This window comes from Carcharhinus amblyrhynchos, chromosome 9, assembly GCF_965287045.1.
Source record: "Carcharhinus amblyrhynchos chromosome 9, sCarAmb.v2.hapA, whole genome shotgun sequence".
Classification (NCBI taxonomy): Eukaryota; Metazoa; Chordata; class Chondrichthyes; order Carcharhiniformes; family Carcharhinidae; genus Carcharhinus; species Carcharhinus amblyrhynchos.
The window spans coordinates 56,575,174-56,601,063 of record NC_137332.1 but is presented as its reverse complement, the minus strand read 5'-3'; the positions used below and the strand labels follow the sequence as shown (position 1 = coordinate 56,601,063).

Here is a 25,890-nt window from a genome sequence, read left to right as displayed (position 1 = left end):
AACTGCAACTAGCTTAGTGGTTAAAAAAATGGTCGGCATGGACAAGTTGGGCCAAAGCTGTAAACCCCTTTGATTCTATGTTTATCAATTTGGTGTCAGCTGTTACTTAATCAGTGCTGTGAATTGATAGCAGCTAGGAAATAAATAATACTAGCCAAACTCATTTCACACGGGGAACTTTCACCCCATCAGTCCAGGCTGGTTTACATAGAGACATGATGGTGCTTTCTCTCACATTTCACTTAGAAAAATATTTTGTACATTTCCAATAATGCATGTTGTATATAGTAAAATAAATGTAGCTATTTCTCTTAATAAACATCTAATATGGTACTGTGGATATATGAACCTGAGGTACATTTTAATTTTGCTTTTTGACAGATTTTGACCAGACAGTTTTCTGTAAAACATTGTGGGCTATAATTTCAGCTGCTATATTTTCTTCTAATATCCTGCCGTAACTTTAGAAGAAGCCCAAGGCAAAAGGTGTAAACAGTGCTGATGCAATTATTCAAGGATTTCTGCCACTATTATGCTGGGAGAGATCAGGAAACTCTGCAGAACTCTAGAAGAAAGAAAACAAGCCCCTCATCCCTCCAAGTCTGCAACGACCATGTTCCCGACTGAAATTAAACCCCCTACCCTTCTGAGGACTATATCGCTCTACTCCCATCTTATTCATGTATTTGTCCAAATGCCCCTTAAAACTCTCTACCATACCTGCTTCCACTACCTCCCCTGGCAGTGAGTTCCAAGCACCAACCACCCTCTGTGTAAAAAAACTTGCCTTGTACATCTCCTTTAAACCTTGCCCCTCACACCTTAAACCTATGCCCCCTCGTAATTGACTGTTCCACCTCGGGAAAAAGCTTCTGACTATCCACTCTGTCCATGTCCCTCATAATCTTGTAGACTTCTATCAGGTATCTATTGCTGTATCTCATTTGTTTCACTAAAGGAAAGTATTTTGTTGTGTTTTTTTTTTGTGGTTCTCAGAGTGAGTCCAGATGGTAGCACCCTCGACATTAATGGCACAATGACTACAGATGTTGGTAAATACACTTGTGTAGCCACCAATTCTGCTGGTGAGGAAGATCGTATTTTCAACCTCAATGTATATGGTGAGTTAAACTGAATAGCTCTGTCACTCAGAACATTTCTGCAGCTCTATTGGTCCTGGCTGTAATTATAGAACAAAAATATCAGTTACAGAAGATTCAAGATTCCAGATACCCAAGTGGGTAAATGCATTTAGGGTAGAATTTTTAGCACCCGCTATCTTGAGAATTAGTGCATTACACGCTCCAGGTGACTCAGAAGCCCACTGCCATTTAATGCTTAATTGAGTGGTTATTTATTGACAGTGGACAGCTCTTCTGTCCGCCCTTGGAAGGCAGTCCCATCTTGGAGAGCTGTTGGCCAATCACATTGGCTGATAGCTCTCCAACCCCTCCAGACCCAACACTGCAGTGGCTAGAAGAGATACAATAGTGTTCTGCAGGAATTAAATCCCTAGGCTATTCCCAATGTAAGTCCTGGAGACAGGATGATTGGGGATGCCTTGTGAGGTCAACAGAGGGCTGATTATGACATCAAGGAGTAGGCTGGGGTAGAGAGAAGGCCAGAGTTCCCAGGTCCTGGAGGGAAGGGGTGGGGGGGGGATACCCCAAATCTGAAAAGGCCATCTGTTTGAGGTGATGCCCCTTCTCCATCCCATCTGTGATTGAGAAAAATTGAAAGACAGATTGCCCCCCTACCCATTATGCTCATGTGATGACCTAAAATTTGTACAAGCAAATAATCTCATCATAGGACAGATAATCACTTCAGTTGGCTCCATGACTGTTAGATGGTGAGCTGCTGATGCATGCATGCGCCCATCGACTGAAATACCACACGAATGCAGGATGACAACAGGATGATTGCCCAGTATTATCATATACTATTTTTATGCTCTCCCAGGTCAGGCATGCACCTGCCCAGGACATGTAAAATTCTGTTCCATGGCAATCAAGCCATTCAAAAGACCCAATCTCAATGGCTGGTCTGAATTCAGTGATCTGAACTTAATCATAACAATGGCTAAGATGCTGCAAATCCTCATTCATCCAATTTCCCCATGTTACAGAGGATGAAAATCCAAAGAAAATATTTCTATTTATGGTAGTACTTTATCACCATTTATAACATCTCTAAATAACTACAAATACTTACAATGAGTAGGCTGAGACAGTTGCAATTTTGTACACAATAAGATCTTTCAAACAGCTGGCAATTTTGATTGAGGAAAGTACCTTTGCCAGGACATAGAAAAAAAATCTCTACTATTCTTTGACTAATACAAAGGGAGACCATCCATCATACCCACTGCAAGATGCAGACAAGATTTGTTTAAAGTACCATCTGCAAAACAACATCTTGAAGTACTACTCCAGTGCCATAATTGATCACAAGCCTAGTTTATCTGCTGAAGTATTGAAGTGGGGTTTGAGTGCCCCCATTAGGTGAGAAAACTCCTAATTGAGCCATATTGACATTTGAGCCAAGATCCTACAAAAAATTCTAATTATCATCCAGCAACATCTGCTAGAAAGTGTATGTATAGCCAGGATTGGTTTTAGCTTTGGCCACATTTCTGCCACCTTGCTCCACCTCTAGCTATGAAGAGATTGAAAAGCAGACTTCAAAAGCAGTAATCTCAGGATGTTGGCCTTCATGGCAAGAGGAATTGAGTATAGGAGCAAAGATATCTTGTTGCAATTGTATATAGAGCCTTGGTGAGAGCGCACCTGTCTTCTTACCTAAAAAAGGACATACTTGCCATTGAGGGACTGCAACAAAGAATCATATATTGATTATTGGGATGGCTGAGAGATTGTGGAGATTGGGCCTGTATTCTCTCGAGATTAGAAGAATGAGAGATGACCTCATTGAGCACACAAAATTCTTACAGGAACACTGGTGCCCCTAGCTGTTGGGACCAGAACCAAAGGATACAGTGTCAGAATAAGGGGTAGGCCATTTAGGACTGATGAGGAGGAATTTCTTCACTCAGCATGGTGAATCTTTGGAATTCTCTATCCTAGGGAATTGTAGAGATTCAGTCATTGAGTGTATTCAAGACTGAGATTGATAAATTTCCAGATTTTTAAAAAAGTTATTCATTCTTAGATGGGGGTATCACTGGCTAGGCCAGACCTTTCCTGATTGCCTTTGAGATGGTGATGGTGAGCTGCCTTCTTGAATTACTGCAGTCCATGTGGTGTAGATAGATCCAAAGTGATGTTAGGGAGGGAGTCTCAGGATTTTGACCCAGCAACAATAAAGGAACATTGATATATTTCCAAATCACAATGGTGGGTGACTTGGAATATTCAAGACATCAAGGGATATGGCAATAGTGTGGGAAATTTATATTAAGTTAGCCATGATCTCGCTGAATGGTGGAACACACTTGAGGGGTTGAATGGCCTGATTCTGCTCCTATTGCATATGCTCCTATGTTCTCCATTTTAAGTTTGATGGTACATAAATGTATCCTTAGACTACATCAGTATAAAATATTGAATTTGTTCTTATTTTAGTTTGTTTTGTAACATTTTGAATAGTATTGTAATACTTATTTGACAAAATACTAAAGTTTCCAAAGTTCTAAAAAAGAATCTTTCAGATTGTGACAGTCTTATTTGTGCCATTACCGTTTCTAATTCATCTGCAGGATATGAAATGGTAAGTCACAAAAATTTACTAATGCTCCAACATCTATTCTGTGTTTTAGTTCCACCAACCATTCACAGTAATCAGAAGGGGAGTGAGGAACTCACAACCATCTTGGACAACTCCATTAACATTGAGTGTGTGGCTACAGGCTCCCCTCCTCCACAGCTGAACTGGCTGAAGAATGGATTACCTCTGCCCATTTCCTCTCAGATCAGACTTCTCTCTGCTGGGAAGGTTTTGAGGTTAGTTTTTCAGCATCTATTAAAATTCAGAAACCTGACAGAAGGGCCAAAGCCCAGAAAGTGCAGGGGACATCAAAGCAGCCAGAGAGAGTTGTGAGATAGTGGTTAGATTATAGCGAGTTTATGTTAAGTTTTAAAACACTGCAGGAGGATGGGAAGATTGAGGAATGTATTCGCAGGAAAAGTTGATTTGGTGTTGGAGAGTAATGAATCATTTATTAACGTGATGCGGATACAGGGAGGCGCAAGTGTTAAGGAGGCAGGTTGATGATTAGTAAAAGAATATAACACAGTTAGAAATTATCTCATGCAAGAGGAAACCTTATTTCACTTGATTGAAATGTCAGCTGGCATTTGTAACTCTTTTTGTTCTCCATCATAACTAAAAAGAATAGGTATAGAATTTAAAATAACAATGGAAAATGCTGAAAAAACACTGAAGATGAAACACTGAGTCATTGAAAGAGAAAATTCAGTTTAATACTTGAGAGAAACCTTCTCTGATCGTGTCTGCCTGAGTATTAATGGATCTTTCCTCTCTTTAAATGCTGATAGATTTGTGCTTTTATTTTGGTTTGATTTTATATTTCAGCATCTTTTTCTTTTTAAATAACTACTTTAAGTGTCAAGCACCCCTGGGTCAGATGAGGACAACTTGATTATTGTTCACTCAAACAAATCGGATGTCCAATTACTATTAGGGCCCTGGACCAGAATCCAATCTAAACCCCAACAATTTTCCTTTTTTGGCATAAATGTGAGAATAGGATGCTTCACTCCTGGAGTAATTCCTCTGACAAATTAGAGATCTTTTATAGTAGAACAAACATTATTTAATAACATCATTTAAACAAATCTAATTTCTAACTTACTACTGTTTCAATTTCAAATAAGCAACATTCTTTTTACAGACTCAGCACAGTGGTTAGCATTGCTGCTTCACATCTCCGGGGATCTGGGGTTCGATTCTTGGTTTGGGTCACTGTCTGTGTGGAGTTTGCACATTCTCTTTGTGTCTGCGTGGGTTCCCTCTGGGCGCTCTGGTTTCCTCCCACAGTCCAAAGATGTGCGGGTTAGGTTAATTGGCCATGCTAAAATTGCCATTTAGTGTCCTGAGATGCGTAAGTTAGAGGGATGAGTGGGTAAATATATAGGAATAAGTGGGTAGAGCCTGGGTGAGAGTGTAGTTGGTGCAGACTCAATGGGCCAAATGGTTTCTTTTTGCACTGTAGGGTTTCTATGATTCTATGACTCAAAAACCATTTTAAATACAATTAGCAACCGTAAATGTACTTGCAATAAAGAATGTGAACATCCTAGAAGCTTTCAGAGAGATGTTATGGAGAGAGCAGCCTGCAGACCTCTGTCTTTAAACAAACTCTAGCCAGAACTGAAAGTTTTTTTTCTCTGCTACATACCTAGCACCTCCTATTAACCACATTATCACATGCTCTTGTCAATCAATCTAATCAAAAACCCCAGATGAAATCTTCCTCCAGAAATAAAAATCCATTGGCTTTCTCCTAAGTAAACGCTACATGGCTAAAATGAGTAATTATCCTGATCTCCCAGCATCTGAGCTGCATTCCCACCAGATATACCCACTGCTTTAAAAAAACTGAACTTTAAAACAATCTCCCTAAGCATAAAAAAACCATATACACCTATAGCAATAGCACACTTTCATCACACTAAAGGTTTGAGAATGATGTTTTTATTGACTGAGGAATCTGTGAGCATTTGTTTAATGGCAGACATTAGATAATCAAGTTCAATGTAGCATTTGAAAGGGAAAAACATGAAACAGCCATTAAACTTCTAGATTTAGGTAAGGTTGATTTCCATGCAGTGAAGATACAGACTATTTACAGTAAACTGGACAAGTCTGTTAAAGTATAAAGATAAAGAAGCACAGTGAGAATTGTTCAAAAAAGTTAATGTGATACAGATTGAGTTCATGTTCCTAAGGGGCAAGAGTACTTGTCAAACTAAATACATGATGGGAAATTTGTGTTTGAGTTATTATTGTGGAATGTGAGTGAATGGAAATAGTGCATTGAAATTTTATGTTTGTATCAGTATTGGGGTGAGACTTTAATTGGAGTACACGCACCCATAGATTGAGATAGACCTGAAGAATGGGAAAACAGGCTTTCATCCCACTTTATGGTTCAAGAAATCTCCTTGTTCTCATTGTACCATTATTTGTAAAATCTCAGTGGACTGTGAAATGCAAGAGAAGTATCAATGCAGAATTGAATGTCACAGTACCAAACAATCAACCCACGGCAGGAACTTCTATGATGTTAGTGTACCTTTAAGAAATTTTTTAAAATCGTGTTTTCTGCAGCTTAAGCAGACTTTGAGTTTTTTTTCCTCATTGTTGCCGGGCCATCTGCTAGAAATCTTTTTATTGTCACTTCAATGGCTTAAATGGGGCTTGGTTTATTTTTACTAGAGGATCTTTTATGATCTTGTATTGTGAGGGGGAAGATTGATTGACAAGTCAATCTTCCCTTCCACAACAAGTGGAAGAAGCTTCAGTTAACTCTGAAGGAAATTCCATGAGATGAACTAATAATGATTTGATTTTGGGGCAACAGTACTTGAACTATACAGATCTAATTTCAAATTATGACCCAAGATTGACTCTTTTAATATGGTACGTTCATCGGATATTGTTCCCTTTTCTTCCAAACCAGTTCTAAGTTAGTAGGGTGTTTCAGCTGTCTGGTATGTAAAATGTTGGTATCTCACATCCTTTTTATTGGGGTGGGTAGGGTTGGAGAAGCAAAAACACTCTCTTATGCATTTTAAGCATGTTTGCTTTAATTTGTTTTGACTACACTAAAGTTTTAATAGCAGCATGGTGGCACAGTGGTTAACATTGCTGCCTTACAGCGCCAAGGACCTGGGTTCAATTCCAGCCTTGGGTGACTGTCTGTATGGAGTTTGTATGTTCTCCCTGTGTTTACATAGGTTTCCTTCAGATGCTTTGGTTTCCTCCCACAGTCCAAAGATGTATGATAGGTGGATTGGCAGTGCTATATTGCCTCTTCATGTCGGGGGATTAGCGGGATAATTACGTGGGTTTGTGGGACTAGAGCACCGACAACAATCCCTAGGGAATAGGGATTGTTGTTGGTGCAGACTCGATGGACTGAATGATCTTCTGCACTGTAGGGATTCTATAAAAAAAAGCATAAAGATCTAAAGAGCTAAGAGATGACAAAAGAGAAATTGTACAGTAGCACATGTAATGCAATAATGTAGGATAGATCCTAGGGAATAGAAAAGATGGATACAAAGAACGGCAATAGGTGACATATGGATAGTAAAAGCTACAAGATGTATAAAAATAAACATGCAAGGTTTATCAAAATTCTTATTCTACTAGGAAAAAGAGGATAGTTAAGAGCAATGTAAATCTCTTGAAAACTGATGTTGGTAATATTTTCAATGAAAATAAGGAAGCGCCAGGCAAGTTAAATAATTAAGAAGTCAGCACTTTGGGTGTCTCAAGGAAATCTAACCTAAACTAGTGGCACTAAAGATTTCCATCCAATGATTTTAAAAGAAGTGAGTAAGAAAATTGCAGACGTTCTGACTGAAGTCTTCCAAAGTTCTCTTGATTCAGGAACTTTCATTTAGAAATAAAAATTTTGCATATCACTCTTCTATTAAAAGAGCTAGTTTGGCATCTTTGTCAGGAAAATTACGGGGGTCTATAATTAAGAATAAGATGACTGAGGACCTTGAAAATTTCTAGTTGATCAGAGAAAACCAGCATGGAAATGTAAAGCAGAATACAGCTGTTGCTGGAAATTGACCAGCTGAGTAATTCCACCATTCTATTTTTATTTTGGATTTGGGAAAGTTTAGGTTGGGCCTGGTGAAACTAAAATTCTTTTGAAGAGGTGACTAAAATAGTGGGCAAAAGAATGGTAATGCATGTTATTTATATGGACTTTGAGAAGGCATTTGGTAAATTACTCATTAGATGCTATTAGCAAAAGCTGAAGCTCCGAATTGGAAGTAAGCTATTGGACAAGAGATTGGCTGAGCAGCAGGAGACAGAAAATTGGGATAAGAGGCAGCTTCTTTAAACGGCAGAATGTGATGATAATGTCCTCTAAGAAGCTGTGTTAGAGCCTCAACTATTCAGTAATTTATTAATAACTTAAGTGATGAGATAGAAAATCACATAGTCAAGTTCCACAATGATAAATACGTAGGCAATGTTGCAAATAGTATAGATTGAATAATAATATTATAAAGGATATTACTAGATTGAGTGAAAAATTGTGGCAAGTGTATTTTAATATATGCAAATCAATGTTGATCAACCAATTTGAATCTGAAAAGGACAGAACAAGATACTTTCTAAATGGTAGAAAGCTGGAAACAATATAGTCAATAATGAAAAAGACTAATGGGAACTTTGCCATTATATCTGAAGGATTAGAATGCAAGGGGATAAAATCCATGCTTCTGCTCTACAAAGCTCCACTTTAACCATGCCAGTGTGTACTGTGAGCAGGATTTCAGCATAGATACTGGCAAAATGACAAGGAAAGATTGCACAAACTAGTGGAATTTAGACAGTTTAAGGCCGGTTTGATCAAATTGTTCAAGTTATTAAGGGCAGCAAATAGAACAGGAAGAGAGGAATTATTCCCACTGGTTTGGGATTATGGACTAGAGAGCATTTTCTAAACATTAGAGCCAGACCTTTTCAGGTGTGAGATTAGGAAACACCTCTATAAACAGAGAGCAGTAGAGGTTTGGAACTCTCTTCCACAAAGGACAATTGATGTGAGACCTTGGTTAATTTTAAATCAGAGATTGATATATTTTTGTTCATCAAAGTAACTGAAGAGTATGAGGCAAAAGTGGATATATGTATTAAGAATGCAGATCAAGCATGATCTGATAGAGTGGCTGAACAGATAGAGATCTAAATATTTCTCACCTGTTGCTATGCTCCTTTACACTTATTATTTCCCAATTCCAACTAGGAGATTGCTAAATGGATGAACTTAAGGAAAAGCCAAACATTTCCTGTGAGTTGCTTCCACGCAGTACCACATGATGAGCTGTGTTTGGTCATTAGAGCCACATCTCTTATATCCATCCAGCTTGAATTTTCAGCATCAATAATGTACTTGAGGAATAGCAAAAATTATAACCACAAAAAATGAAATTAATCAATAACACTTCACCCACCACCACCATCTTGGTCCCTCCAATAAATCTGCAGTGAAACTTGATACTTCTGTACTTATTTATTACTTTCTTACAGAATTGTACGAACGCAGATGTCAGACGCTGGTACCTACACTTGTGTGGCTTCTAATCGAGCTGGTGTGGATAACAAACATTACAACCTAATAGTGTATGGTGAGTTTGTAAGCAGGGAAATGTGCATTACCTTGCAACAGTCCCACAGCAGCCTGTGGTGTCTATGGGACAGCATGTAATTAAATCTAGTCCAGATCTTCCAACCAGGATCGGGAACCCCAGCAGGATTTTACAACCCCAATGTGGCATGTCTCCTCCTAGTGGATGTGATGGGCCATTTAAATTGCCATTTATTTCATTGGGACCATAAAATCCTGGTCATTATTTCAAATCTTGATCAGACAAAGAAAGACACACTTGCCTTCCTCCACTTTTTCTGATATATCTTCCAAAGGAAAATCCTTCACAACTGAGTCAGTACAGCAAACCTTGGAGGAAACAAAGAAAATCTGTGCATAAACCACACCTCATTATAGCACTATCTGCCATACCTTGACCCAGGTTTAAATGTCTCAAAGCTTCTTTGAATACAGCTAGGGAGAAAAGTTTATGAGGGTGAAGTGTGGGTAAGAGGATAGAGTGGATGGGGAAGCAGGGTAATAGGTGGATCGGGTGGCAGGTGATTTGATGTGTAGGTAGCCTGGGGATACGTCACGTTGGAAGGGGTTTCTGGTCAGGTGCTGGTCATATCAAGTTGGGTCTAGGGCTAAACAGGTCAAGTTGGGTGTGATTGTTGGGTGTTCATTTGAGCAATTGTGGGGTCTAATTATATAGTTACCCAGGAGTTTGTCCAAGGTTTTTCCTTAACAATATTTTCTGGGTAATTGTCCAGTTAAGTAAACATCTGACTCTAACTCAGAGTTGGAGACTTTTTTGGAGGGTTCCAGGAAGTAAGAGAATTGCCCATCAGAAGTTCAAACCTCCAGAGCAATTCTCATTGAGTCCTTGCATTGGGTCTTCTCATGGGCCCTACTGTGCATTTTCCAGGGTATGTCCAACCTCCAACCATCTGAACAGCTTTGGGTATGTTTACAGTGCAATCTCAGCTTTCCTGCACAAAGATTTCTCCTTCAGTGAAAAAGGTTGTCATCAACAGTGCTGTTACGGTGAACAACATGAGGCTTTGCAAGTGAAGGCGGTCTTTCGCTATTATGTTTGTTTAAGTTTCAGCCCCAATGGCTACTTTTGTTGAAACATCCCATGATGTAACAATCATTAGTTCAAGAACTTTCCTTCCCCATTTTATCCTCATATAAGATCCCTCAAACCATACTCCCAAGCTCACCATTCATCAGATTTCCAAACACCTCCCCCTCACTCCTTAACCACTCTCTTGAACCCATCCACCATCCCTTCTTCCACTCCATCCCCAAGCCTCCATCTTGACTCTCAGTAACTCCTACATGAGATCTTGATACTGAGCAATGATTCTTTTTTGGGTTTTATGGATTGGCTACCATGTTTATTTGGACTTTGTTTATTGAGAGAGGGGAAAAATATATAAAGACTGAATATGTCACACTGGGGAAGATTTCCCCTGATTTGCGATTAAGTTGTGAGAACCCATTTGTGATTTTGTTACTAACAGCAAGGAGGCACGATCCTGCAATTAAAGTATACATTTAGGATGAATGGATTTAATCAAATGATGGTTTACAGTGTCTTAACTGAGCTGTCTTTGTCGCCTGTAGTTCCTCCAAGGCTGGATGATGCTGGTGCCACAGAAGACCTCACTGTTGTAAAAGGAAATCCAGTTTCTCTAACGTGCATCACTGATGGAACTCCAGCTCCGACACTAGCTTGGCTTAAAGAATCACAGCCCCTCAAATTAGGCCCTCACATGACTGTTAGAAACCAGGGAATGTCGCTGGAGATTTCCACAGCTGAGGTGAAAGACACAGGAAAATACACCTGTGTGGCAGCCAATGAAGCTGGTGAGGTCAACAAACACTTCAGTTTGAAGGTGCTGGGTAAGTTGAAAAGACCTCATCAACAATAATGGACAACAACTAATAAGTTGTCCTTGGCATTGTCAATGGTTAAGTAGGTGATAGATATACATTTTTTTAAAAAATTTGCCCAAAATGGCACTTGGGTGAGAGAAATTTCAGAAACTTGTTCCAAAGAGCAACCCCAGTGACCAAGCCTTACAGGTAACAGCTGACATAGCAATATAGAATGGAAAATGATGATGTAGAATGGTTAGCACTGCTGCCTCATAGCATCAGGCACCTGGGTTCGATTCCCAGATTGGGCCACTGTCTGTGTGGAGTTTGCACATCCTCCCTGTGTCTGCATGGGTTCCTCCAGGTCCTCCGGTTTCCTCCCACAGTCCAAAAGACTGTGCTGGTTAGGTGGATTGGCATTGCTAAATTATCTCTGTGTTCTGAACAAGCGCCAGAGTGTGACGACTAGGGGATTTCCCAGGAACTTCGTTGCAGTGTTAATGTAAGCCTATTTGTGACATTCACAAATAAACTAAAAAAACTTAGAATGATAAATTTTGATACTAACACAAGACCAAAATGTTGACAACTGCAAATAAACTTGTGAACAGTAAGTGTGCACTCTATACACTTGAACTATTTTATTTTCAATTCCAAAAGTTTTAACTCTTTTTCTTACCTATTTTCAATTTGAACCTAATTAGGTTTGTCACTTATTCCCCAGGTATTTTCCTTTCTTCTGTTCACTTAGTTCAGGTCACCTTGCATAAGGAGTGAAAAACTTTAACCCAAGTTTTTTTTATTGCAGATCCGCCTCATATCAATGGCTCCAATTTCACAGAGGAAACCTCTGTAGTTGTGAACAATCCCCTAGAACTTCGCTGCATTGCCACTGGCATCCCAACTCCCAAACTGACTTGGATTAAGGATGGAAGGCCATTGCCACAAACAGATGCCATTCATGTCCTTCACAATGGTGAAGTGTTGAAAATAGTGAATGCTCAGGTGCACTAATACACCCATTTGTATAGAGATAAACTATATTGGCTTGAACTATATCTACTTTTAGTTTTACCAATAATTAAAAATTAATGTTATGCAAATCCTCACCATATGGATTCATAACTTTTATATTGTTGGTATGAATTCTACACAAGAACCTGCTTATGAGTGGACCAAATCAGTTATTTGGGTTAAACTGTCATCTCCACACCATTAGTAATTAAGGAAGGTTTCATCAAATGCTTTTATTTTAGAAAATATTTACCACCCTCTCTGCTCTTCAGCAATATTAAACGTTTAAGTAGAGTGAAGGAGCTCCTAGGATTGGTTAAATCTTAAACAATAATTGTTTCTTGATTTTCAGAAGGCGTTTGACAAGGTGCCTCACAACAGGTTATTACAGAAGGTCAGGAGGCATGGAGTTGGGGGTAGGGTGTTAGCGTGGATAGAGGATTGGCTGTCAAATAGGAGGCAGAGAGTGGGGGTCAATGGGTGCTAATCGGATTGGCGGTTGGTGACTAGTGGAGTGCCCCAGGGGTCGGTGCTGGGGCCTCAGCTATTTACCATTTATATAGATGATCTGGAGGAGGGAACCGAGTGTATGGTGTCGAAATTTGCTGATGACACCAAGATTGGTGGAACGGCAAATTGCGCGGAGGGTGTGGAGAGTCTGCAGAAGGATCTAGATAGGCTGGGCGAATGGGCCAGGAACTGGCAAATGGAATTTAATGTTGGCAAATGTGAGGTTGTCCACTTTGGTAGGAATAATGGTAGGAAGGACTAATACTTACGTGGCGAAAAACTGCAGCATGCGACGGTGCAGAGGGACCTCGGGGTCCTTGTGCATGAATCGCAAAAACCCAGCCTGCAGGTGCAGCAGGTGGTCAGGAAGGCTAATGGGATGCTGGCCTTCATAGCGAGGGGGATTGAATATAAAAGTAGGGAGGTTTTGCTGCAGCTGTATAGGGCACTGGTGAGGCCGCAGCTGGAGTACCGTGTGCAGTTTTGGTCGCCACACTTATGCAAGGATATTTTGGCCTTGGAGGGAGTGCAGAGGAGGTTTACTAGGCTGATACTGGAGTTGAGGGGTTGAACTATGAGGAGAGGCTGAATAGACTAGGCTTGTACTCATTAGAGTTTAGAAGAATGAGGGGAGATCTCATTGAGACATGTAAGATGTTGAATGGGATGGATAGGATAGAGGTGGAGAGGCTCTTCTCGCTCAGAAAGTAGGACTAGAGGGCACAGCCTCAAGATAAAGGGGGGGGCGGTTTAGAACAGAGTTGAGGAGGAACTTCCTCACTCAAAGGGTGGTGAATCTCTGGAATTCTCTGCCTGTTGAAGTGGTGGAGGCTGCCTCACTCAATATTTTTAAGACGCAGGTTGATAGGTTTTTGATAGGCAAGGGGATTAAGGGTTATGGGGAGAGGGCGGGAATGTGGAACTGAGCCACGACAGATCAACCATGATCTTATTGAATGGCGGGGCAGGCTCGAGGGGCTAGATGTCCTACTCCTGCTCCTATTTCTTATGTTCTTATGTAATATTGTTTGAACAGTTTGCACATATTCTAGCACTAATACTTCTTCAAACTGATCTCTCACTGCTTATCACAATTCAATCTGTCCTGATTTCAAACCACTCCTGTATTGCACTTTGTTTTAAATCATGTGATTAAAATGCTTGTCAAGACAAGTCATCCCATCACTATAACAATACACTCTCACAATTACTGTATAACACTACCCAATACATGGAGTTAATGTGATTCTGACGCCAAATTTTACGCAACGGTAGTGCACATCAGGAATCCAGATGCAGAGGCCAATGTGCCCACATTATTGTCGAACTATTGCCGTCAATTGATGAAAAATCTTGCACGTTGTACATACTGCAGTGATCTCTGATGCTTACGTTTCCAACATGCAAGCTTGGCTCTGAGAATTATGGATATGGCTAGATTAAGTGGGGCAAAATTGGACAGGTGGAGTTTAACATGGATCAGTGTGAGATTATTAGTAGGAAAAATACAAAGGTAAATCATTATCCAAATAGAGAGAAACTTCAGAGTGCTTTGGTACAGAGGAATCTGGATGTTCTTGTGCATGAATCACAGAAAACCAGCAGATAATAAAGAAGGCAAATGAAAATTGGCACTTTTTGCTAAAGGAAAAGAATATAAAAGTAGTGAAGTGGTGCTGCTACTGTACAAAGCATTAATGAGACTGCACTTATAATATTGTGTACAGTTTGGTCCCCTTACTTAAGGATGGATGTGGTTCAGAGGTGGTTCAATAGATTGATTCCAGAGATAAGGGGTTTGACTGATGAGGACAAATATGGCAGTTTAGGCCTATAGTCCATGGAATTTAGAAGTATGAGACGACACCTAATTCAGGTGTACAAGATGATAAGGGTTGACAAAGTTGACGTGGAGAGCAATCTAGAACAAGAGGTCATGGGTTTAGGATAAGGGACGCAGATTTAAAACAAAGATGAGAAGAAATTATGGGTGGGATTCTCCTATAAAAAAATTTGCGTAAAAACTGGAGTAAATCCTGCTGGTTATTTTTAGTGGGATTTTCAAAATGAATCTCCTACACTTTGTGCACTGCAAAGTGCACTAGCATAAATCACTCCAAATATCAGTGAGCAGGACCTATCCCACTGAAGAAGCCAGCAGCATAGCACTGCACACGCATTGATCTGTCAGGGCTGAGAGCGGCGCATGTGTAATAGCCTTACACTGCTGGCCTCCCAATCATTGGCCAGCTTGATCGCTGGCTGGCATGGCACCCCCTCCATCGCTGCCCCTCTGAGTCCACCACGGCCCAATTGCTGGCCCCAAGAACATATCTGGGCCAGCTACAACCCACCACCCCCGCCCAGTCTGGCCCACCTCGATCTCCCCACCCCAACACTTCCACCCCGATACCCAGCCCCGATCACCAACCTCCTTCCTTTGTTCGTATTCTCTAAGCATTGTGGCAGCAGAATTCCCCCTTTAGGCCCCACCCCATTAGGCCCCTCCCCCTTGGGAACTGCCACATGCCCAGTGGGCATTGCCAAGATGCACCTGGGCAGTGCCAAGGGGCCAGGCTGGCACTGCCAAGGTGGCAATTACTATGGGGAATCCCCTTATCTTTGACCCTCTTGGGGAGGGGTGTCAATTGCTCCCCTTCACTCCAGCAGGGTCCAGCTGCCAGCTCCCCACAAATGCAGAGCTATAGTAAACCCTGTTGGAGTGAACCACTCCTGGCAGGGTGAGACACTAGCGGGCCCAGAGACTTCATTCCTGCGCCTGCTAATGGGCTATAAAATAGAATCAGATGTGTATTACCATAATTTATGCAGCTCCATACCAATTTGTGCTATGGAGCTGATGGCACTGGAAATCTGGCGGCCGGAGAATTGTGGACACATTGGTGCCCACAAAAGCACTAGAAAAGCAGTGCAGCAGACTGGGAGAATCGCCCCCCCCTATTGCTATCAAGGTTTGTGAATTTGAGGAACTCAGTACCTCGTAGCGTGATGCATGCCGGGAGTTGGTGTAAATTTGAGGAAGAGGTAGATAGATTTTTAGTTAGGAAGGGTTTGAAGGACTGTGCTGAATGGGCAGGATAATAGAGTCAAAGCCAAGATGAGATCAGCTACGATCATATTAAATGATGGAGCAGGCTCAATGGCTAAATTGCCTACTGCTGCTCCTAGTTCTTTTGATTATGAATGTTGACTCATTGAATTCTCTCAATAACGGTTATAACATGACCATACCAAATCTGATCAGAGAGTTTAAATTTGAGTTGAGAACAGTGAAAGGTTCACTGTTCACTCAAACTAATACAGCAGGTATTAGTTTGAGACCACTACTTCTTTGCAGCTTAACCTATATAGCATGACTGGTGATATGATTCAGTACCAAGAGCTGAGCATCATTCTCCAGTCAGCCACACAGAGGCTCCCTCATGGTACCTGAATGGGTAATTTGTTCTTCAATATGCTGAAAGAGTTATAAAGTATTTGGAGTTTTCCTCATTGGCAGTTGTGTTGAAGTAATGTGAGACTATCTCTTCCAGGTGTTCTCGATTCACTTGGCAAAATTCAAGGCAGTATCATTTCAGCAATCTTTCCTGTTAGTATGGGCTTTGTTGTAACATAACAAAAAAGCATCATGACAAAGGAATGACACCATAAAAAAATTAAGTGCAGTTTAGTTTAAGACTTCTGTATTCTTCCCTTGGCAGGTACAAGATACAGGCAGGTATACTTGCCTAGCTTCCAGTACAGCAGGGGATGATGACCGAGAGTATTTGGTAAGGGTACATGGTAAGTCAACATAACGTTTAGGTATAATTGACTTTTCAGTTTCAGTTGCATATTTTAAAAACATAAAGCAGCTCAAAAGTTTGTCCTTGTAGCACAGGTTTTTGAATTAATTTTATGTGTGTTTGATAAATCATTCCGCTACCATCTTGGTATTACCACTTGCAGTGAGTTTAATGAACACAATAAGTTTTACCACCTTCTTTATACTGCAATAGATGTAATTCTGTCACATACCAGAGATGGAATCGTCAGTTCTGGACCTAAGTCCTGTGATCAGAGTGGAAAGCGAGAGTGTTTGCCGTTGTGGAGTCTAGCAAGAAATTGCCCAAAACACACAATACTAGGCCCATTAATTACAGAGACAGGATTTTCCAATGTATTTCATTGTGGAGTGGGTAAGATGTGACATTCTCGCCATCCTCTCCAGGCCTATCCAGGTGTATATTTAAAAGACACCCAGACAGTTACTTTTATCTTGTTCTTTATAACAGAGCAGGAGATAGCACACAGAAGCTATGGTGCACTGGCCCCCGGATTCAGTAATGAGTGGCTACAAATGCTGCTAAATGCAGTGGAAGATAAGAAGGATGCCCTTTACTCAAAGAATAGGTAGAGGTGGCCCACCCATCACCACACTCCTGCAAAGTGGCAAGTGCCAACTCCCCTCTCAAAGGCACGGCCCCCAAGGGTGCTGCTAACGGTGTCAGGGATTAGTTGCATTGCATTTTTTACATTGACACACATTTGCCAGTGGGGTGTGGCTGACGGTTGGCAGCCATGTGAATGTCATGTGCATCCCAAATGCTGTCAAAACATCTTTTTTCGTTGCTTAGGGCAAGTTAATGTACAACAGTTGTGAGAGAGAAGACAAGACAGGGCATGCCCAATCTCTAACTTCTCACATCATTCAAAGAGTGGGCTTCTGAGCTAGCAATGAGGTTCAAGGCTGTGGATGTGGAGACAGTGAGGTCAGTGTCTGCCCATAATCCAGCGAGGAACCATGCTTCATGTCTTCATGTTGAAACCTAAATGCTCAGTACTATATTGGAGGCAGGCCATAGAGTCATTTGTTTTCTCCTCCTTCCATTTCAGGGTCTAGCAAGAAAGCGTTTAGGCCTTTAGACACTAAGCCTCAATCTAACTCCAGCCCCAGCTCACAGAGGAGTGAGGAGGATGATGATTGTAATGATATTGCACCTATTGAGCTATCACAGCAATCGCCCGCAGCATCCACCAGCCCAGAGAGACACATTATTGCAGATATTAAAACGAGTTCAGGCGGGCTCTCGCATTCAATGGTCATAGCACACATTTAAGTCCACAGCAGGAGATAGATCAGCCATGGTCACCAATACCTGGAGGACTATTGGGGAAAAGGCCCCTGACAAGTTTCTGGGAATAGTCTGGAAAGATGCTGGAAATGCAGTGAGAGGTGAGATGCATCAGGCAGAGGTGTCAGATTTGCCCAGCAAATTAGTATGAGGCAGAGGAGTTTGTCCACCTGATGGCTGGTGAAGTGGTAGCAACATGTGCTCGCATCAAGGTCTCCATGGGGAGGATGGTGAATGCCTTGGAGAATCTGGTCTGGAGAACACCCAGTTTCTAACCCAGGCCCCCCACCATCCTTTTTCCCTTGCATGCTCCATGCCAACACATTCAGGGTCCACCAAGGACGAGCGTCAAAGTCCGTGTTGAGTTTAAGTTAATTTCTTAAGTGTAAGTTGATTAATTCACAATTTCAAAAAAACCCTCTTAATTGATAAAAATCCACATATCACATTTAACTTTATTTAACCCCTTATAGAAACAAGCATTTGCATTCATAGTCTCACTTCAAAAACTTTATAATTACTTGGAGCTGTCATTCAAACTGTGAACTGGCAGACACCCCATTATAATGACAGGTTAGCACGACTGCAATGATAGACCTCAGGTTTACGTCAACAGGTAGAATAAAATAGCAAGGAATTTTATTAAACACTGACAGTTTTTTTCAAATATTTAAAGGGCAAGCAATTTAAAGAGAGCCAGCTTTCTTAACCATTCCAATGAGTTTATGCACTGTTTAAAACACATTCATATCTACTTTTAACAATCTCAAAGGGCAATTTACCTCTCACAAAGGGCACTTTACCCCTCTGAAAAGGTACCTGACTTGTATCAAAGCTGTCCCAGGACTATATACAAAGGATACTATGCCTCTCCAAAGAGCTCTGATAAATGTAGACCTTGTCCAAGCAAGCCTAAAGTGTACAAGTCGTGTTTTAACCACTCCACTAGTGAAAATCAAATCTAACTGAGGCAGCTGTACTTTAACATGTACAGTTGCCTCCATGAAACACTGATGTACTATTTGGAATGCGCCTTCATTCCTCCCTCTGTGAAAATGGTGGGAGCCAGATTCAGGGACAGGGCTTCCAGAATTGTCCCTCTATAACCATTTTGACTAAGATCATAAGAACATAAGAAATAGGAGCAGGAGTAGACCATCTAGCCCCTTGAGCCTGCCCTGCCATTCAGTAAGATCATGGCTGCTTACCTGCCTGCTCCTCATAACCCTTAACTCCCTCATTGATCAGAAATCTATCTACCCATGACTTAAACATATTCAACGAGGTAGCCTCCACCACTTCAATGGGCAGAGAATTCCAGAGATTCACTGCCCTCTGAGAGAAGAAGATAGAGAGCAAAGTTTCAGGCCACAACCATTCCTGTATGTGGTGACATTGAAAATACTGTATTCATTTTCACGTTTATGACTTCTGATTACAGGAGCTTATCATTACATTGGAGGAAACAGATCTGTTCCAATTTGTACATCTTCCACAGATAGATCCTCTATCTGGTTTCTTGTTCTAATGAAAGAGGTGTTTCATAAAAATAGATATGTGTATTGTTACTGGAGATTTAGTTTATTTTCCTTTTTACACATATACGTGTTGCAGCATATTTGAAGTAAAATATATTGACACATTGGGCTGGATTTTCCCATTCCAAATCAGGATGGAACGGCAAAATAAATAGCACTAACAACCCGAGTGCCAGTCTGGTGCCTCCAGTCCCAGCTCTGCTGACTTTCCCAAGAACAAAGAGAAGTGGAGAAGTGAAGTCTCCCACCTCATTAATTGCACATGTTGTGGTCTTTAGGGAGTTAATTTAGTGCTTGCATTGTGTATTTTTGAGATTTGCATAAAGGATTACGACCAGCTCCAACCTCTGGAAACACGGGTTGCAGCACTGAAAAGTTTTTTTTGAAATGGGGGAAAAAAGTGAAAGTTTGGACAATAATCTACAGACCAGCAATGAAATATTACTAACCAAATTGCTGTAAGCCCTCCATTTGCCTTGGTCACTTTGAAGATGAAGAACCTTTCATTTTATTTTTGAGACCATACACAGACAATTCAGTTTAGAATGTAGCCTGGTGTTTTGTCTCCATTTCCAACACTTGCCCCAGGCATTAGTTGCCTGGAAAACTGGTGCATTATGATTGTGGAGGTAGATTCGGGCCATTAAGACACTGACCCTGTGAAAATCACACCTCCTGGCAATTGAGGCAGGAATGCAAACTGGGATCAACCCCACCTCCTGATTCCCACGAACAGGAAAATCCAACCCCATTGATACAATGAAGCAGAAGCTAAGGATCAAATGCTTTGGGAGTCAGGTCTATTAGTATCTATCAGCTAGGAAGCATGATTTCTAGGGTCTTATCTGTACAGGGAATCTTGCAAACTGTGACATTGCCCAGTGTGTAAACAAGTCCTATGTTGAGTTATTCTTATCTGTCTGTAAAATGAGTGTGTGGTTTGCAAGCTCCAATGTCCATAGAGGCTAGAGAAGCCAGTCACAAATATCACAATGTCAGTTTGTGCAACATCTTTCAATGATCGAGCAGACTCTGTTTTATGAAGAAGGGGGAGTTAATTTAAATGTTGTTACCTAGTTTTACCTAGGTTGCTGTTGTGTTTCTGTTCCAGTCCCACCAAACATTGCTGGTCAAAGTGGGCCTCAGGACATGGCTGTGTTAAAAAATGGACAGGTAATCCTGGAATGCAAGTCTGATGCTGTACCACCTCCAACCTTAACCTGGCTAAAGGATGGCAAGCCATTACAGGTAAATAGCCATCTCCATGTTAATACAAGGTAACTGGATTTAGAGAGTATTGCAAAACTTTTTAACATTGAGTGTTATATTGTGATGGGTTAAATAGATTGAGTCTCATTCTAACCCACAAGTGACTTACAAAATCACTGCCAGCATTGCAAACAAAAAAATTGGATAATTATTCTACTATAAGAGGATAATAATTAAACTTTTGTAGGACTTTATCATAGTGCTGAAAAATCTCACAACAGAGCCACATTATAACTAATTTGTATCAGCAAAATCCCACAATTAAGTAAATTATTGCCTTGTCTATTTCCCAATATTGATGAAAGAATTCCTGAAAACCAAATGGAGATTGAACCAATTTTGATAGTGGGTTTCCAAAAATCTGTAGCAGAATGAGCAACTCCACCTGTACAATAACTTGCTCTTATGGGGCACTCTTAAATGGTCCAAGGTGCTTCTCAGGACCATGATGAAACAAAATTTGATACCTGCCACCTAATAAGTTTGGTCAAACTGGTAGGTTTTAAGGTGTGTCTTAAAGGAGAAAAGAGAAGTAGAAGGTTTAGAGAAAGAATTCCAGGAATTAGGATCTTTGGCAGCTGAAGGAGTGGACAGCAATGGTGGAATAATTAAAATCAAGGAAACTCAAGGGGCTTGATTTGAAGGAGAGCAGATATCTTATAGGGTTCTGGGACTAGAGAAAGATACAAAGAATTTTAGAGGAGGGCATTATTACTTGACCAGTGGAAGAAAGGTTGGTAGAAAACCTACCCACAGTAATCCATCAACAATAGCAAGCTGTCCACAACCTTAGCAAACAGAGGGTCAGACTTCTGCCCTTCAGCAGAAGAACATCCTGCCTTGCAAGCTCTTGAAGTCCTAGCAGCACCAATAGGCCCATGAGGTCCAGGGAAGGGACGAAGGAGAAGGGTGAAAGACAGATTAACAGGTTCTGGAGTATGGGTAACTTGAGGTGGTGTCTCAAATGCATACAGGACATTCCACCTTCCTTCCCACCTCTTCACCAAATTTGTTAAAATATATCCTTTCCACTCTGGCCCACTTTCCACACTCGCTTACTTTCCAATGCCCAGTGCATTATGACTGTAGAGGCAGATTAAGGGCAATAAGTGGACAATAGTTGACCACTTAAGGGTAGGAAGGCTAATGGCGCCTTACCCATCCACTGTATCATGGGAGAGGTCACAGGTAGGTGGCAAAGTAGTGGCCTAACACCCAACAAATTTTATGTGGCTTCCCACCGCTAAAAACACACTTAATTATTTGGCTGCAAATTCCAGTCCAAGGATAAGAAAGGCATTGCTTAATAAGGAACCAGTATAAATCAATGAACACAGGTGTAATGGGTAATGAGTGAATAGGACGTTGTGTGAGTTGGAACATAGCAGAGTTTACTACACATTGTGATAGAATTCAGAACAGCCAAAGCACTTGGTTGCCACCTGCTCACCTCAAGCCCTTGTGTTGCTACTTGCATCCCAGCTAGTTTTTGAAGTTATGGTTGTGACTTGGTGCTCCTTTAATTAAATTTGCAGGCCACCCCTCGTTTACGCATCCTCTCCAGTGGACGATACCTTCAGATCAATAATGCTGAGCTTGCAGATACAGCCCTATACACTTGTGTTGCAAGCAATATTGCAGGAAAAATGACAAGAGAATTTACCGTAGCAGTAAATGGTAAGTATACATTCAAAATCTTTCCATCTCTGGTTCAGGGAAATGGTTATTAACATAGTCACTGTTTCTGGAAAAAATGCATGGTAATGTGAAATGGAAATGACTATTTGGATTTTAAAATCGATGCCAAAATAATAGAATTATTGACCTCAAAGGAAGAGTAAGGGCATGTGACTCTGGATTTAACTAAACAATTGACAGCACCTGCTGGAACATTGGGACCCAAAGTAACTGATGTTTGTGACATGGCTGAAGAACTGACAGCTGTCCTTTGTCCCCTCCTTTGAGAAAGGCCCACTGGAATGAAGTACCCATAAGTGAACCCCATTGAAAACCTGCAAGCAAACCCAATAGCGTTTTGCTTCACAGGCTCCCTGTATGGCAACTCCCTTCCCACCCCTAAATAGCAGTGATGGTGGTGGGGCAATTTATTGGGCATTAATTGCCCACTTAAAGGCTTCAATTAGAGTTTAGGTAGGAAAGCTGTTCGTAGGTCACAGACTTAATCAGGCATAAACCAAGAGGTGGCAGGATCCCCAGCAAACAACCTCCCATCCAATTAAATTCCCCTTGCCTCCAAACTCACTGCCAGGCCGTGGGATGCATTTAGTTCCACTGTTATTTCAAGCTTGCAATATCAACCCAGAGCCTTACAAGTCAGAAAAATGTGCTGGAAAATTGCAGATATCCTGTACACACTTTCTGTTAGAGATTTCCAAATACAGTGTGTGCACATGCAGACTAGACTCCTACTAGAATCCAACAACAAAGCTAGGATCAATTTATTTTCTGAACTATGAAATCAATAACTTGTGTGTATGAAAGGTTCAAACAAACAAATGAAGGGATTCCATCAAAGTTGTATTGTATAATTAGCAGTTTGAATGACTGATGTTCTTTTGTTAGCAAAGAAAGACTTTTTTCAATAAGATCTTTTATTTTTGACAAACAATGTAGATATAACAGCATTAAATTAGTCCTAATCTCTGTTGTTTTGAACATACAGTTGCTCCAACAGTAAAAGAAGGTCCACAGACGGTGACTGTCCACATGAACCAGCCTGCTGTGCTCAATTGTTCAGTAGGTGGGGTACCAGCTCCCCAAGTTACCTGGAGGAAGGATGGTGCTGTACTTTCAACAAGCAACCAGCGGTCAGAAGTCACTTTTCACACAATTCAATTTATTTTTCTGGGGTCGGCATGGCAAGGGAATCTAGAGAAATGCTAATAATATGTTTTTCTCAACTTAAAATTTCTTTTGGTGGCCCTACAGGGTCATCATACAGTTCAAGGACTATTTACATCCTGGTCCATAGAATCCCTGCAGTGCAGAAGGAGACCATTTGGTCCATTGAGTCCACACCGACAACAATCCACCCAGGCCCCCATCCCTGCAACCCCATGCATCCACCCTGCCAACCCACCTGACACTAAGGGGCAAGTCAGCGTGGCCAATCAACCTAACCCATACATCTTTGGACTGTGGGCGGAAAGCAGAGCACCTGGAGGAAACCCATGCAGACACAGGGAGAATGTGCAGACTCCACACAGACAGTGGTGACCCAAGGCTGGATTGAACCTGTATCCCTGGAGCTGTGAGGCAGCAATGCTAACCACTGTGCCACCGAGCTGCCCATGACCTGGCTTGATAAACTTGCTGCTCTTTTGTCTCATGACTTCTGTTCATGAGCTAGCTAAGAAAAATTGACCAACCAGAACTCAGTTAAATCAGAGAATAAAGTAGATGAATGCATGGCTGGTGAGATGGTGTAGGACAGAGGGTTTTAGAATCTTGCAATATTGGAACCTGTTCTCGGGGAGATGGGATCTGCGTAGTTGGTATGTAATTAAATATAGCCCAAGGGGCGATTTGCTAGAGCCATTCGGGAGTGCTTAAACTAAATTGGCAGGGGTGTGGGAACAAGGGAGAATTATTAGAGATGATATTAAAATACTGAGAAGAGATAGATAGCACAAGAGTAGAATAGTAAGTTATTACGTGGGATCAGAGTAAGGGAGAAAGTAATAAAATCTAAATTAGAATTAACAAGCATGAATGCGAATACACAGTGTGTGATTAATAAAATTTATAAGTTACGGATGTAGTTTGGCACATGAAAATATGATTAAAGCAAATTATTATGGATGCTGGAATCTGAAACAAAAACAAAAAATGTTGGAAAATCTCAGTAGGTCTGACAGTATCTGTGGAGAGAGAACAGAGCTAACATTTCAGGTCTGGATGACCCTCTCTTCATCAGAAAATATGATGTTGTGGCTATAACAGATAATTGGCTCAAAGATGCTCAGGACTGGGTGTTACGTATTCTTAGATGCAAGATATTCAGAAATGGTAGGAAAGGAAGAAAGGGGCTGAATGGCAGTATTGAAGTACTGATTAAGGAGAGCATTGTGGTGCTGGAGAGCGAGGATGTCACAGGGGTCAAGGACAGAAATTATTAGGCTACAACTAAGGAACAAAAAAATGTGCAATTACATTGCTTTGTGTAGTCTAATGACACCAAATGGTGAAAAGGAACAAATTTGCAAGGAAATTGCAAAGAGGCAGAAGAATTATAGAGTAGTTATAATGGGGACTTCAATTATCTCTGGAATTCTCTGCCCGTTGAAGTGGTGAAGGCTACCCCGCTAAATATATTTAAGTCACAGGTAGATAGGTTTTTGATAGACGAGGGAATTAAGGGTTATGGGGAGAAAGCGGGAAGGTGGAACTGATCCACTTCAGATCAGCCATGATCTTATTGAATGGCGGGGCAGGCTTGAAGGGCTAGATGGCCTACTCCTGCTCCTATTTCTTATGTTCTTATTCAAATATAGACTGAAATAGTAGTGGGATAAAGGGCAGAGAGGGGCAAGAATTCTTGGACTGTGTTCATAAAATACTTCCAGAGCAGTATGTTTGTAATTCAACGAGAGGAGAGGCACTGCTGGCCCTTGTTCTTGGGAATGAGATGGACCAAATGGATCAAATAGCATTCGGAGAACATTTAGGGAACAGTGATCATTGTATCAAAAGGTTTAGGTTGGCGACTGAAAAAGACAAAGGACAGTATAAAATAAGAGTAATTAATAAGGGAAAGCTAAGTTCAGTGGGCTAAGAATGGAATTGGACTGAATAAATTGAAATCAAAGGTTGACAGGAAACATGGTCAACAATAGGTTACCTTCAAGGAAGAGTTGAAACACAGTTAAGGTATAGTTACTTGACAGAGAAAGATAAGGTAAACAAATCCAGAGCTCCCTCGATGATAAAAAAGAAAGAGTTTAAGATGAAGAAGAAAAAATCTGCTTATGACAGTTGTCAGACGGATAGTAGAATGGAGAACCAGGCTAAATATAGAAGGTTCAGAATGGAAATGAAAAAGTGAATAAGAGAAGCGAAGAGGGGGTATGAAATGAGACTGAACTAACATAAATGCAAATCTCAAAGTCTTCTACAGGCATACAAATACAGGCCAACCAGTTTAATTTCAATGTTGGGAAAACTTGTAGCAATAATAATCCAAGACAAAACTAAT

General features: G+C 41.0%; 1 protein-coding gene across 1 annotated transcript in view; it reads left to right on the top strand.

The window, feature by feature from the left end:
• The window catches only part of hmcn1 (hemicentin 1), a 543,993-nt gene that overhangs the window by 436,876 nt on the left and 81,227 nt on the right, over nucleotides 1-25,890 (top strand). Inside the window, exons 65-73 of the mRNA XM_080195726.1 lie at nucleotides 997-1,121; nucleotides 3,779-3,962; nucleotides 9,265-9,362; nucleotides 10,955-11,233; nucleotides 12,018-12,214; nucleotides 16,456-16,537; nucleotides 20,518-20,654; nucleotides 22,211-22,352; nucleotides 23,359-23,503. Of these exons, the coding sequence (XP_080051852.1) occupies nucleotides 997-1,121; nucleotides 3,779-3,962; nucleotides 9,265-9,362; nucleotides 10,955-11,233; nucleotides 12,018-12,214; nucleotides 16,456-16,537; nucleotides 20,518-20,654; nucleotides 22,211-22,352; nucleotides 23,359-23,503 (1,389 nt within the window). The remainder of the gene's footprint in view (nucleotides 1-996; nucleotides 1,122-3,778; nucleotides 3,963-9,264; nucleotides 9,363-10,954; nucleotides 11,234-12,017; nucleotides 12,215-16,455; nucleotides 16,538-20,517; nucleotides 20,655-22,210; nucleotides 22,353-23,358; nucleotides 23,504-25,890) is intronic.